This window comes from Chenopodium quinoa, unplaced genomic scaffold, assembly GCF_001683475.1.
Source record: "Chenopodium quinoa cultivar QQ74 unplaced genomic scaffold, ASM168347v1, whole genome shotgun sequence".
Taxonomy (NCBI): Eukaryota; Viridiplantae; Streptophyta; class Magnoliopsida; order Caryophyllales; family Amaranthaceae; genus Chenopodium; species Chenopodium quinoa.
In genome coordinates, this window is record NW_018743574.1 from 4,312,575 (window position 1) to 4,327,258 (window position 14,684).

Consider the following 14,684-nt stretch of genomic DNA (forward strand, 5'->3'; position numbering starts at 1 on the left):
GTTGGTATATTCTCAATAGCCTGACGTATTAAAAATGTTGATATAAAGCTTCCAAATTAGATAAAGGTCTTTCTTGTCACCTAGTATTTCCTCTTAAATATCCCTGTTTTTGGTATATATCCAAATACTCAGCTTTCGTGCATCAGATCATTTGATTATATGTAAACTTGGCTACCAATCTTCCGGCATAACAAGTAGTAGCTTGCTTTCGTACCATAACAAATGTTTTTATGTTTTGGACTTTCTTTTGCTTCTGTTTTCTTCCCTTTGGAAAAGTCTTCCTTGTTCATGTGTTTTACTTGCATAAAGATCTCACCTTCACCCAGAAGGACAAATATTCCCTCCTCTGCTGTCATACCCAAAAAAACCTTCCTAAAACAGCTAACTGCATCTTTCGAAACTCATCCCGGCCCCAAATAGCATTATAATATATTTGGTGCTCTGGTTAGGTAGATTGTCTAATATTTCTGCAACTAATAAAGGTGTAAAGCCTATCACGCCTTTATCTATCCCCTCTCCTTTCTTTAACAAAAGCTACCTCTAATTTGATTCATCAAGGACATCATCATAGGTTTATTGTCCGGTATTAGTTGCCTAACTTGTTGGACAAACAGACGTTTTCTAATAAACTGCTTTCTTCAATTCCCCTTATCTCAAGATGACTTGACTTATACTCCTTTGACAGTTAGCCTTGCCTAGGAAGAAATATTCTCTTCTTATGCCTATAAATATACAGAACATATAATGGATTATCAATCATTTTATATCATCATTCTATATATACATCCTTTAAAAGAATAAGCTTTAAAACCGCACCCAAACCAAAACTAGTACCAAAAAAACCAGAACCAACTTGTTCATACGTATTAAAAGAGCAAACATCAGAGCATTTGAAAAATCAGAGATCATGGCAGCTTCATATAGAGATGAAGAGCGCGTACCAGAGATAGTTTTCTTCGATATAGAAACATCAGTCCCAAATAGAGCAGGACCAGGCCATGAAAGAAGATTCTGGATATTAGAATTTGGTGCAATGGTAATATGCCCTTCAAAGCTTGTGGAGATAGAGAGCTATTGCACCCTCATTAAGCCGGGAGATCTCTCAGTTGTCGCGCTAAAGTCTACACGAAGTGATGGCATCACAAGAGAGGCAGTGATAAAAGCACCAACCTTTGAGGAAGTTGCTGACAAAATATTTGAAGTCTTAGATGGAAGAATATGGGCTGGTCATAATATTCAGAGATTTGATTGCCTTCGGATTAAGGAAGCTTTTGCTGAGATTGGTCGTCCTGCTCCTCAACCAATTGGCATGATTGATTCTTTGGGTGTTCTTTCTGATAAATTTGGAAGAAGAGCTGGTGATATGAAGGTACTTTTACATTCAACAATCATGTCGATCTTTAAGAGCATTACATACATTAATATGATTCCAATACTTTTAATAATAATCGCGCATTATGTTAAACTAGCTTGTTGATGAGTCTCTTCATTTTAATCGTTTCAGATGGCATCATTGGCCAATTACTTTGGACTTGGTCAGCAAAAGCACAGGTATATCGTATGTGTATGTAAAACCTGTTTGTTTCAATCTATGATGCACGGAAACTCTCATGAAGATCATGTTTCATGTTCTGTTTATGTTAAGAAAATTTTACTGATATCTTGTTATAGTTTGTGTTCCACGTTTCCTGAAGATTGTTCCATTTTCGTGCAACAAAGTTTTATATATATGCAACTTTTATTAACTACAAACAACAAAGGCTAATTTATTCTATCTTATATCTTACTGTTTCATGCATGTAGGAGCCTTGATGATGTTCGTATGAACTTAGAGGTCCTTAAGAATTGTGCAACAGTCCTCTTCTTGGTAAGCTAAAAAAAATCCGTATTAATTTCATCTAATACAATGCAGAATTGCTAGATGATTTCTGAGTAATTCGATCAGAGATCTTATTGTTGAAATGATACTACATTTTGCAGGAGTCAAGCCTACCAAATATGTTGAGTAATAACAAGCTGCATAATGGCTCTTCTACAATTATAACACGAAGTAAAAACGTCGATAACAAAAGAACTGTATCAAGTTACAATAAAGAAGAATCGAGTAGCAGAAAATCTCCTCCTCCAGCTTCAATTGGGTATATAAGAGCTGTGCCATATCCAACAAGAGCGAGTTTAAGAAAGGTTTTTACCATTCTTTTGTTACATTGTGTTTATAAAAACTCTGTTATTTTGCAAATTGAACTAACATATTCTTTTGATAATATACAGATGACTGAAAGAGTGAAGAGTCTATGGTGCAAAGCTCCGAGCAGCCAATCTATCAACAACTTGATCAAGCATTCTCAATCAATTCTTCGATAGTTTAGCAACGCTTTGCTAAGAAAGATTGATCCTTGTATGTTCGTGGATTTTTATTACACGAAGCTATTCTTCAAATTTGAGGCTACTTTTGAAATTTCAAGGGATTCAGATCAAATTTTAAGATGAAGGCTGCACTATTTGGTGAAATGGATGTATGATTGATCACCTGATTTTAGAGGCAGCTGCAATTGAAGTGCATAATGAAATTTCCAACAGAATCATAGCAATTGTTCTAGAACTTTTTTTATTTATTTTGTAAATAATGATTCTTTCAATTCAATTGTAAATATTAAATATAAATATACTCTTCTATTGATACATAAATTCTGTTAAATTATAAAGATGACAATAAAATGCATAATGTGTGTAGGCTTGTATGATTAAAAGAATAGAAACCCATATGTTGATAAGACCTTAGGCCCACAATATGGCCTCATTGAACAGCATGAACTACAGCCTATCTAAGACTTTTGAGATCTACTTACACAAACAGTGTGTATTTCATTTAATCTTGTCACTTTAGATTAGATAAATAATTTTTAAATACTACTTATAGCACTGGTAACAACTTTATAAGATCAATTGATGCAATTCACTTACAAATTTGTGTTCAAGTAATATGCAAATCCAAAAGCCCAGTAAGCTTAGCCCACGTAAACAGTAGTATACTTTGAAGGTAAGTTTTGGTGCTTGAGTAATTAAGACACTTTTTTTTTTTGCAATTAAGACACATAATTAAATTAATGAGACACATGATTTAATTAATGAGACACATAAATTAGCAAATTAACAATAAAACGACGTAGTATACCTGTGAATTGAATATGGTAAATTTTTATAAAATAATGTAACATAATCAATTTAATACATGGTATACACCCAAATCCCAATTACATCACTTCTATTGTCCCACCTACATTCCTATTTTCTATTCCTTTGATTTCTCTGACATAACTGTATAAATAAATGACATAAATATAAGAAAAAACTTTAGCTAAAGCTATAGAAAAGTGTTGCCACCAAGGCCATGGTGCAACAAATGATGAGCAATTTGATCTCTAGCTTGGACCGCCGTAGACGACTTTGCAACATTCTCCGACAACACCTCGTCGTCGAAAAGCTCGAACGAGTTCCCGGGATCATCCACAATCTCATCCTTCCTCGTCTCACAAATATTATGAAGTACACAACAAGCACCTAGTACAATAGGCAACTCTTGTAACTTAACTTCGGTCCTTTTTTGCAAACAACCCCACCTCTTCTTTAGTCTATAAAATGAGTCTTTTGCCACCTTTTGAATTTCCCCAACTTTCTCGTTAAAAGCATGTTGTGCCCAAGTTAAGTTTTGGTGACTATATGGTACCAACACCCAATCCATTAACGGATAGCTTGAGTTCCCCACCATCCACATATCCTTCATCAAGCCGCGGCTTGCCCGCTTGAACAAGGCCGATTTTTCTAACACGTGTTCATCGGAGAATGACCCCGGCCACCCGATACAGACATCGGTGAATATCCCGCTAGGATCCACCATTCCTTGTAGTGTTACGGTGTAACTCGTCTTTTGGTTACGTTCGGTGTGACGCTTGTTAAAGTACACACCAACGTTGGCCTTTGGTGCTATGACCGGAATGTGGGTGGTGTAGATAGCACCACCCACATTCGGGATTCCGGTTTTCGACTTGAACTCCTCCTTGATGGCGTCCAATTTAGTGTCGTCAGGCCATTGGAGAAAACGCGCCATTAGCGTATTTCTAATGGCGGTACAAACTTCGAGTACGAGTTTGTGGCATGTGGATATTCCCAAGCCGAACCGCTTCGATACTTCTCGAAGCGGTTCGCCTGTTGCTAGTCTCCAGATACAGACCGCGACCCGGTGACGAACCGGGATTGCGGCTCGTAGCATTGTATCTTTTTTGTTAATAAGAGGGTCGAGTTCTTCACATAACATGTTGAACGTAGCCTTACTCATTCGAAACGACTTCTTGAATTCCTCGTCTGGGTAATCCGGGTGACTGCATTTATCCCACCAGTCCTTCGATCGATCCTTCACCCACATTCTTCGGTTCACCGCCGATGCTGGTGCTGGTGCCGAGGATTGACCCGCATTGCGAGAGCGTTTCAATCCTCGCTTCGGCTGAGCAGCAGTAGTAACTACTCCTGTTACTGCTGCTTCAGTCGACTGAATTTGATTTTGGTTTTGAATTTGATTTTCATTAGTAAGGGTAAAATGGTAATTTTCGGAAATCATTCCTATTCCGAACCCGGGTTGGGAATGGGAATGGGAATGGGAATGGGAATGGTTTTGATCATCCTCGTCCCCGAACATAAGAACGGAGGCGAGGATATCCTTAATCGTACCCGTATCCGTATTCTTTAAGAAAAAATCAACACTCTCGCTTTCGGATCTCTGTTTTTTCAACGGAGAAGAATCAACGGGAGAATTAGCTGCAATTTGAGGATAAGGTGTTGGGTAAAACTGAGATAAATCGTCAAAAGGGAATGAAGAAATTTCCATGAGATATAAAATTGATGAGATTGATTATATAAATATAAATTAAAGTAAAGAAAAGTTGAATTTATTTAAAAGAAATGGAGAAAGATGGAAAAAAAGAGCACAAAGCAATGTGAGCGGAGAAAGATAGAGTTGAATTGAATGATAGAGAAAATGAGGGGAATTTATATGCAACAAAAATGAAAGGGAAGCGTGTGAAGAAGTGTGAACGCGTTGAAGGAAGATTCCAGTGTCTCCGATTGCGACTCATGCTAGTCATGTATGACCATATTTTGATTCCTTTTTATTTTCATTTTTTTACATACTCGCTATTTATGTGGACCGGGCATTGGCGGCCTACACGTGTGCCAAAAACAAAAAATTTAAAAAAAAGAAGAGGTAAAACGCGTGAAGAAAGAAGGCAACAATCAACCAGCCGACCAAACACCCCTAAATCAATTTTCCCACTCTCACTCCTATTTTCCTCTTGCAAATTCCATCAATTTCTTCTCTTTCTAATTTACCCCATGTTACCAAATCAAACAATAATGTCTTCAATCAATTTAATCTTCTCAATTTTAAAATTTCAACCATTTTTTTTATCCAGAAAATGGGATTATTGTACGAAATGGTTGCCCGGGGAGCGGTGGTTCTAGCGGAGTAAACGGCGGCTGCTTCATTGTGATTGGTTGAATTTTGGAAGTTTTTGTTGAATTTATGTTTTAATTGATAGTATAATTAATGAATTAATCTGAAGTTAGGGTTTATTTTTGCTTTAGTGTATACTTTTAATGAATTTTAAAGGTGGGTTTAATATTGGGTATTCATGATTATGTTTAATTGAATTTAACTTTTGTTGATGCAATTTGGTTGTTCATCGTTGTGTTTCATTGTAGTATTGGTACTTTGGTAGTGTTGGTTATTTGGTACTTTGATTTGTTTCAGAATTAATTGCTATATGATTGTGATAATGTCTTGAATTGAATTGCTGAATTTCTATGAATGTGTTGAATTGCTGAATTTTTTATTAATTCTTTTAAAAAATCTGTTAATTTTAAGCTTAATCTTTTCAATTTTTTGCTGCTAAAATTTGCAGTAATTCTAAAATTATTATTCTTGTTATGGTAAAAAAGATAGATTTAGTCCATTGAATGCTAATGGACTTATCTTAAAACTAGTTTCCAGTTTCCTTGACTGTTTTTCCAATCAAAGTTTTCTGTTTTGGCTACCTCTCTGAAAACTGGCAAATCTGATGCTGATTTGTTAGTGAGTTGGTGCTTGGCAAGGCAGTAGGCAAACTCAGCTTATGTATTATGTGGTTTCCTTATTTAACCGCTCTTGTTTGGCAAATGATTGGTTTTTGAAGAAGGCATTATTAACCGTAGGGACTGTTTTCCGTGAGCCAATCTTGTGTAAGAACATTCCTACGATTGTTTCTGGTATGTTTATTTGCCTTTCAAATCGTTCTTACCGTCATGCTCTTTTAAATCATAACACTTTCACTCATGTCCTTTGGCTTCTTTTGTATTGGCAGACATGCTTTTGGTGATCAATATCGGGCCACCGGCCACTGATACACTCATCCCAGGTCCTGGAAATCTTAAATTGGTATTCCGTATGAATTTAGACACTGTCGTCTCTTTAATTGTGTCTGCATTTTATAGTCAATTCTCAATAGGAATGCAGCACAGGTAAATCACTGTCTACAGAATATAATATAATCCTTGATAAGTGGATTTTAATATCATGCAGTCCCAGAGGATGGAAACTGGAAAGGATCATGATGTACACAACTTTAAAGGGCCTGGAGTCGCATTGGCAATGTATAACATTGATTCGGTATGTCTTATTGCTCTAGGCTTTATGTTGCACACAGAAACAATGCAGTTCTTCAATTGCAGCTGCCTCTAAAATCAGGTGATCAGTCATACATCCATTTCACCAAATTGTGCAGCCTTCATCTTAAAATTTGATCTGAATCCCTTGAAATTTCAAAAGTAGCCTCAAATTTGAAGAATAGCTTCGTGTAATAAAAATCCACGAACATACAAGGATCAATCTTTCTTAGCAAAGCGTTGATAAACTATCGAAGAATTGATTGAGAATGCTTGATCAAGTTGTTGATAGATTGGCTGCTCGGAGCTTTGCACCATAGGCTCTTCACTCTTTCAGTCATCTGTATATTATCAAAAGAATATGTTAGTTCAATTTGCAAAATAACAGAGTTTTTAGAAACACAGTATAACAAAAGAATGGTAAAAACCTTTCTTAAACTCGCTCTTGTTGGATATGGTACAGCTCTTATATACCCAATTGAAGCTGGAGGAGGAGATTTCCTGCTACTTGATTCTTCTTTATTATTACTTGATACAATTCTCTTGTTATTAAATAAGTGATACAATCCATCTTATGTACGATTGTCCACACTGTTACCGATTGTAAATGAACAAAGTAATTCCTATAACACTAACTGAATCGCCCTTGTAACACTGACCAAATAACCCTTATACAACTGAAGAAGTAATCTATATAACACTGATCAAGTTATTTATATAATACAGACGAGTAACCCCTGTAATACAAAGGTGACATAATAAATCGAAGATGCTTGCATCACATGACAAATAAACACAACTAATGAAAAGAACCGCGTACATACCATACATGACTTGGATAGATACAGCAAGATACAAGGACAATAATGTTGCATAACATGTGTAATGTGCTAAAGACTTAATGTTGACCACCAATACTTGTTTTTTGCCACTATTAAAATTTCGGCTGTCAAACAAAACGGTCAACTGTTTACACTTACACCTTAACTTCCTCATATCCCAAATTCATTGATTTTTGGGGTTTGAATTTTATTTATTTAGTCAAATAGTTTAATTAGTCAATATCCGTAGTACGTTTTTTTTTTTTTGAACGTCGTACTATTGCATTGCATAATTAATTATTGTCATTTATGGTTGATAATCACATGAAGTTTCTCTTAGTTTGGAGCCCACTTTTATGTTGTTATGTTAATTTGTTATTCCTTCTAAGAATCATTTCATTTGATTTCAACAATTTTAAGTTAGTAGTCAATGTGTTGTGTAGCCGTGTAGGGAATGGGATACGGAGTAGGGGAAATTATTATTGTGTGCCATCTTTTATGATTGCTATGTGGAGTAGTAGTAGTTTATTGTGTGGCCACCACGGTATAATTCCTCTTAACCATGTTATACAAAATTGGCAATGGTAGCTATTCATTAATAATAAAGTAAATTATTGAAGTAGCTATTGATTAATTATTTTATTACAAAAATTGCAATGGTATTGGCACATTCGAGAATCTTGATCTTTCATCCCACACTTCCTCGAGCACTAACTAGGTTGAGTTTCTTTTTGTAGCATCAATCAATTAAATAATTGAAGTGTAGTATGTGTACCTTTAAAATTAGTAGCAATATTTAGCATAAAAAAATTATTATAAGCTTTATTTCTTATGTTTATAAAATCGATACTAATTTAATACTCCGAAAATCTTTTCAAATTATAACAATAAGAAACCAATAAATTGTTTAATTTAGCTTGAAGAATTTCTTTCCTCTTAGATTTATTTGAAAGTGATTCAACTATTCTTAAATCTTAATTAAACCTTATAGAGTATGTGGTGATGTTTGTACTACTCTCACTCTTCCTCAATTATGTGGTGATGTAAACGAGATTTCGCCTTATATTTGAGTATCACTTCATACTTTTTAAATTTTGATCACATAGAACTCTTAAAAGTAAACAATATAATAAATTACTAAAATATCATATTTCATTCAGTATAACTTGCGTGTTCATGAGATAGTTCAATATAACAGGTAATAAAATATAGAATGAGTATACATCAAAGTATATATAAGGTCGTGTTTAGGTGGGGTTAATAACAGGTCGGGTTATATTTGGGTCGGGTGAACTATATGTCGGCTTTAATTCGGGTTTTCACGTTTTAACACGAGTTAGGGTAATTCTCGGGTTTGTGTTGGGCTCGGTTCAAGTCAATAATTTGCGGGTTAGAATCAGGTCGGGTTATTCTCGAGTTTGAGTTGGGCTCGGTTCAAGTCAATAATTTGCGGGTTATAATCAGGTCGGGTCATTTTCAATTCGGGTCATTCTTGGGTTCAACTCAGGTTCGGTTCAAGTCAATAATTTGAGGGCTATAATCAGGTTGAGCCATTTTCAAGTCAGGTCATTATCGGAGTCAAGTCGGATTATGTTTAAGTCAATAATTTGCATGTTACAATCAGGTTGGGTCATTTCCAAGTCAGGTCATATTCGGGTTCAACTAACTATAAATAGATAATTATCATTTTTATCAAGCTAATTATTTCCTTTGACTATAATATATATGACAATATATTAGGGAAATATAGTTTATAATTTAGTAAGATAATTATCTCCTTTGATCATACAACAAATATATACTATATTTAACTCTTAAATTTGAGGATGATGTTCCTTTCTTTTGCTGGCCTGAACTGACTTGGTCTCCTTAGACAAAATGCTTTGATAAAAAATATAAGGTGGTCTAAATTGCATTTAAGGTGATTTGAAATCGGGTCAGGAACAATTTGGGTTGAATTTAGGTCGGGTCAATAACAAGTCGTGTTGATTTCAAGTCGGGTTAGTAATAGATCGGGTTGAATTTTTGGGTCGGGTTAGTAATAGGTCTGGTAAAATTCGAGTCGGGTCAATAACAAGTTGGGTTGAATTTGGGTCAGGTCAATAACAAGTTGGGTTGATTTTGGGTCGGGTTTGTAACAGGTTGGATTAAATTTGGGTCATGTTAGGAACGGGTTTGGTAGAATTCAGGTTAAGTTAGTAACAAGTCGGGTAAAATTCGGGTTTTGACGGGTTAAAACGGGTTTGGGTCACTTTTGGTTCAAATCGGGTCCGGTTCAGGTCAATAATTTACGGGCTACATTCGGGTCGGGTCATCTCCAGGTCAGTTCATGTTCGGGTTCGGATCTCACATACTCGGGTTAACTCGGGTCTAGGGTTGGTTTCAGGTCGGATTTGGGTCACCATTATTTCGGATTCAGATGGGTCGGTTAATTATTGGGTTTGAGTCGGTATTTCGGGTCGGGTCAACTTTTAACAGCTCTAATTAAACCCGACAAAACGGGACATGTAGCCTAAATAGCACAATAGCATAATAGCACTCACCCTTCCTAAAAGATGATGATATGGTCTACAATGTTAGATATAACACATAGCTTTGGATAGATGTAGATCTGATCTAATAATAGATCACTAAAATCTCAGCTCAGTGAAGGGAAAAACTCAAGTTTAAGCTATAGGTAGAAGATGCTAGAAGAACGTTGTATGTACGAGTACTATTAAACAAGACGTGGATAGGGGCTATCTATCTATTAATCTATGTCATAGAAAAAGGTACGAGTACAAAAATACGAGTTCTTTTTAATTATTGATGTTTCCAGTGTATGTATTGCACGAATTATATTATGTGAACATAGCAAATATTGTCAGACATTTTTATTGCTGATCTGACTTCAAATGGGCATACATAAAATTAAGGAACGTCATTATCTTTTATCTATAGATTCAAGACCATTATTAAACTTAAGTGATTAAAAAACTTGCTTGACTTCACCAATACAAGTACTTTAAAATTTATTAGCAACTACTCCGTAGATAATGGAGTATTATTAGTGATTTAGTATAGTACTGTAGAGTGTAGACTGTAGTGTAGTAATGTACTCCATATTACTCCAAATTAGTTACTCCAAAGTATCCTTACTCTGTGATCAATACAATATACTATACAATATAGGTAATGATGTACTCGTTTCAAATTAAATGTATATGTTTCATTTTGCTGTTTCTGAATATAGTGTTTGCATTTCATTTTAGGTTTACAAATCTTACATATTACTACCTCCGAATCATATTACATGCAACTTTGGAATTTTTTATATCTCACAAATAATACCCCAAAGTTGTATATAATACGAATCGGAGGTAGTATTTTAAAGAGGAGTGGGCAGTGGCCAGTGGGCACAAGTTGCACAATGTACGTAGAAAGATGAAAATGAATATAGTAAACACAAATTGCATGCATGTGAACGATCATTCTGGATCCTTCTCGTCACCTAATTGTAATTATGTCTCAAATTATGGACCCCACCACGGTATAATTCTTCTTAACCACGATATACAAAATCGGCAATGATAGCTATTCATTAATAATAAAGTAAATCATTGAAGTAGCTATTGATTAATTACTTTATTACAAAAATTGCAATGGTTTTGTCAAAAAAAAAAAAAATAAATAAATAAAAAAAAAATAAAAAAATTGCAATGGTATTGGCACATTCGAGAATCTTGATCTTTCATCCCACTCTTTCTCAAGCACTAACAAGGTTTTCTTTTTGTAGCATCAATCAATTAAATAATTGAAGTGTAGTATGTGTACCTTTCAAATTAGTAGCAATATTTAGCATAAAAAAATTATAAGCTTTATTTCTTATGTTTATAAAATCGATACTAATTTAATACTCCGAAAATCTTTTCAAATTATAACAATAAGAAACCAATAAATTGTTTAATTTAGCTTGAAGAATTTCTTTCCTCTTAGATTTATTTGAAAGTGATTCAACTATTCTTAAATCTTAATTAAACCTTATAGAGTATGTGGTGATGTTTGTACTACTCTCACTCTTCCTCAATTATGTGGTGATGTAAACGAGATTTCGCCTTATATTTGAGTATCACTTCATACTTTTTAAATTTTGATCACATAAAACTCTTAAAAGTAAACAATATAATAAATTACTAAAATATCATATTTCATTCAATATAACTTGAGTGTTCATGAGATATTCGAGGTAAATGACTTAACAACCCAAATAATCTGTACAATTATATGTGCGAGCCTCCAACGTGAAACTTGACATCAACTAATCAGGGCATGTTCTCATTAACTGAACTCAGCTGAACTAAGCTGAGCTAAACTGAGCTGAGCTGAACTAAGCTGAACTGAACTGAACTGAATCTCAACGTAAGAGAACAGACCCTCAATATGGATTAAAAAAAAAGTTAAAGAAATCTTTAGCTCCCGATCGACCTAAGAACTTGGAGGACCTACAAAAGTAGTTTTAACTGTTATTGAAGCTAGGTGTTACTAGAACAAAAATGAAGTGAATGTATGGTCGTCTATCAAAGGGAGATGTACATTAACCAATTGCTAACCGATATGGCCCCCCTATACTATGCACCACACATTTCATTTGATGGTCTTCCTCATAATAGACGACAATTTTTAGCTTAATTATTTTCTAGCTTTCTCTTTATATATCGTTTTTTTTTTATTTATCACTTGGCTGTTAGTTGCCTATAATATGTCACTTGTATACCTCATTGGTCTTTTGGTGTTTGATTAGAGAGTCACAAGGACAAGCGAAAGGAATCAAACCAAAGATTTACTGACATTGGGAGGAAAGATCTAACCATTATTTGTGATATCCTTCTCTCTCTTGTATACTCCATTAGTTAAGCACGTTTCTAAACTTTTTTGTTCCAATTCGCATTTTGCTCATTGAATTCATCTAAATGGACATAATATACCAATTTTGAATTCATCTTAATGAATAATTGGATACTTGTATTTTCAACATAGTAACTTTTTCAGTTTTTCACGATAATTAAATTAAGATATACATAACTAATCAAACTTGCATATTACGGAGTAACAAGTATGGCAATCAAATGAATATATGATGCATATAATTTGAAACAAAGGAAGTAAATACAATTGTTTTGATTTGGGTAGTTCATTCAACCTACCAAAATCGGGAATGGCCTTGAGAAACAAAATTGAACAAAAAAATTTGAATGAAACGTTAATTCCGAGGGAGGAACGAGAACGAAGTGTTGTAAAAAGACGGTCATCACTAGAGTTACCTTTTTGTTTTTGGTGTTACTTGTCAAATGTTTGCTTCGTATACTTCATAATGCTAGTACGTGTCCTCAACGTGATATGCATTGTTGCTACTCTTAATTTGGAAATAAGCTAAGATGTTTAAATATGGATTAATATAATAATTTCTAATAAGTTCATATACAATATTAAGATTTGCTCCTTTTATGCTCTTTTAGCATGATTAAGATTAAAATTGATGAAGAGTATTTAATATAAAACAAACTTAATTTAATGGATATATTTTTTATTTTATATGGAGTATTATTATGAAAGGAGATACCTGAGAGTGTAAAAAGTTAGGGTCTGTTCACTTCAGTTTAGTTCAGCTCCTAATTTCCTTCTCTCATAAAATATTCATTTCAACTTTATTCAGTTCAGCTCCAATCAGCTTAGTTTAGTTCAGTTCCAATTAACTTAGTTTAGTTCAGCGCAGTTTAATAAATATGAACATACCCTAATGGATAATTGTTTAATATATAAGGAAGAGAAAAACTTGTTATTTACTTTCTACGTGATAACTACATTTTTTTCCATATTTGTTTGGTTATCTCCACAAAATGGTCCAAATTTATATATGAAGTATATCATCTTAATTTTTTTTTTCTTTGATAAAATCGGTCTATTAATTTTAATCCCTGGTTAGTGTGTGACTATGTGGTCTTAATAAGCCTTAGCTTGTGAGCTACATACATGCACCGACATTACTCTAATGAGTTTAATCACACCTGCTTATTTATTAGAATATACTCCATACTACTTCTGTTGTATAACGCTCTTAAGTCTTGACACATCTCATAATATAATATCTGTCTAATATAAATATTAAATCCAATGTAACATAAAAGTTACAAATTTAAATTTTATTCATCATTACACACCTCCTTTTAAAAGTAAACTTTAACCTAGTTGAATCGATACCTCTAATAAATCAATTTTCGAGCTCAAATTGAAAAGGAAGGAGTAAAAAGCAAGAGGGAAAGGAGGTGGGGACAAGTAATTCGAGGAGCTTCTGTGTTAGACTAGGGTGACCCATATTTAAAAAAAAAAAAAGAATATGGATCACCAAGAATTGCCACGTTGCAAGCCGTATGGTTTTATCCTGAGTGGTGTGACTGGTGTCACTACTCACTAGGGAGAGAGCACCCTGCGATTAACATTTTGACATCCATCCTTATTTGCCTAATGTTAACGCTATTAAATTATGGGACCGACCCTATTGTTAAAAATAAAAAATGCAAGTTTCGAATGGCAATGTCAATGTCCTTTTTTCATTGCTTATTTTGTAGAGGATCAATTTCTTTCCTCTCGTGCCTTTGGACCACTTAATTATCAATCAATCATATTTGTCTTTCTGTTTCCTAATATGGACTATGGAGCAACTTTTTTTATACTATCGTACCAATTTTATCGAGAAAGAAAATTATATTGATGGATCAAAGTTGAATCTTGATTGTTGAAACTTGAGACCATGATTGTGGAGTTGAGGGATATAGAGTACCCTCCTTCAAATGTTCTAGTATTCAAAAGATGTTCCTTTGTTGAATGGTTGCAAATCATTCTTTAGATTACATTTTTTCAAGTTTGTTGGCAAATTGAAAAAGCATTAGATCTTCCTCTTACTTTGGTCTTTGGCTTTAGACCATCGTGTTATTTATGACTAAATTAATGGCATTTTTTATAATGTATTTATTTTCAATTTTATAAGCTGTTAACATTTATTTATTTATTTAAAATCATCTAATCACCATGGGCGAAGCTACATGGGGCCATGGGGGCTGGTAGGTGCCCGGCCTCCGTAGCCCATTCTCGCGGCCTTTAAAATTTTTATTTGGCCCCTGTAAACTTTTATAA

At 34.2% G+C, this 14,684-nt stretch overlaps 3 protein-coding genes across 5 annotated transcripts; 2 read left to right on the forward strand and 1 right to left on the reverse strand.

Annotated features, from left to right (window-relative positions):
- The first annotated feature begins 207 nt into the window (after nucleotides 1-207).
- On the forward strand, nucleotides 208-2,661 carry LOC110682182 (protein NEN4-like). The gene is made up of 5 exons (XM_021858448.1): nucleotides 208-1,369; nucleotides 1,505-1,551; nucleotides 1,804-1,867; nucleotides 1,981-2,184; nucleotides 2,272-2,661. The coding sequence occupies exons 1-5, from the start codon at nucleotides 908-910 to the stop codon at nucleotides 2,362-2,364; spliced, it is 870 nt and encodes a 289-aa protein (XP_021714140.1). The 5' UTR covers nucleotides 208-907; the 3' UTR covers nucleotides 2,365-2,661.
- A 511-nt stretch (nucleotides 2,662-3,172) lies between these two features.
- LOC110682183 (protein ALP1-like) lies at nucleotides 3,173-5,013 on the reverse strand. Its single transcript, XM_021858449.1, has one exon. It carries the CDS (start codon nucleotides 4,880-4,882, stop codon nucleotides 3,365-3,367), a length of 1,518 nt encoding a protein of 505 aa, XP_021714141.1. The 5' UTR covers nucleotides 4,883-5,013; the 3' UTR covers nucleotides 3,173-3,364.
- A 126-nt stretch (nucleotides 5,014-5,139) lies between these two features.
- On the forward strand, nucleotides 5,140-7,347 carry LOC110682185 (isocitrate dehydrogenase [NADP], chloroplastic/mitochondrial-like). 3 transcript variants are annotated; one of them, XM_021858451.1, is made up of 4 exons: nucleotides 5,140-6,297; nucleotides 6,393-6,466; nucleotides 6,611-6,697; nucleotides 6,813-7,347. In XM_021858451.1, exons 1-4 carry the CDS (start codon nucleotides 6,165-6,167, stop codon nucleotides 6,822-6,824), a joined length of 306 nt encoding a protein of 101 aa, XP_021714143.1. In that variant the 5' UTR covers nucleotides 5,140-6,164; the 3' UTR covers nucleotides 6,825-7,347. The 3 variants fall into 3 exon arrangements, with proteins under 3 accessions (XP_021714143.1, XP_021714144.1, XP_021714142.1); XM_021858452.1 differs by having other exon boundaries at nucleotides 6,393-6,473; nucleotides 6,611-7,347; XM_021858450.1 differs by having other exon boundaries at nucleotides 6,611-7,347.
- Nucleotides 7,348-14,684: the final 7,337 nt, after the last annotated feature.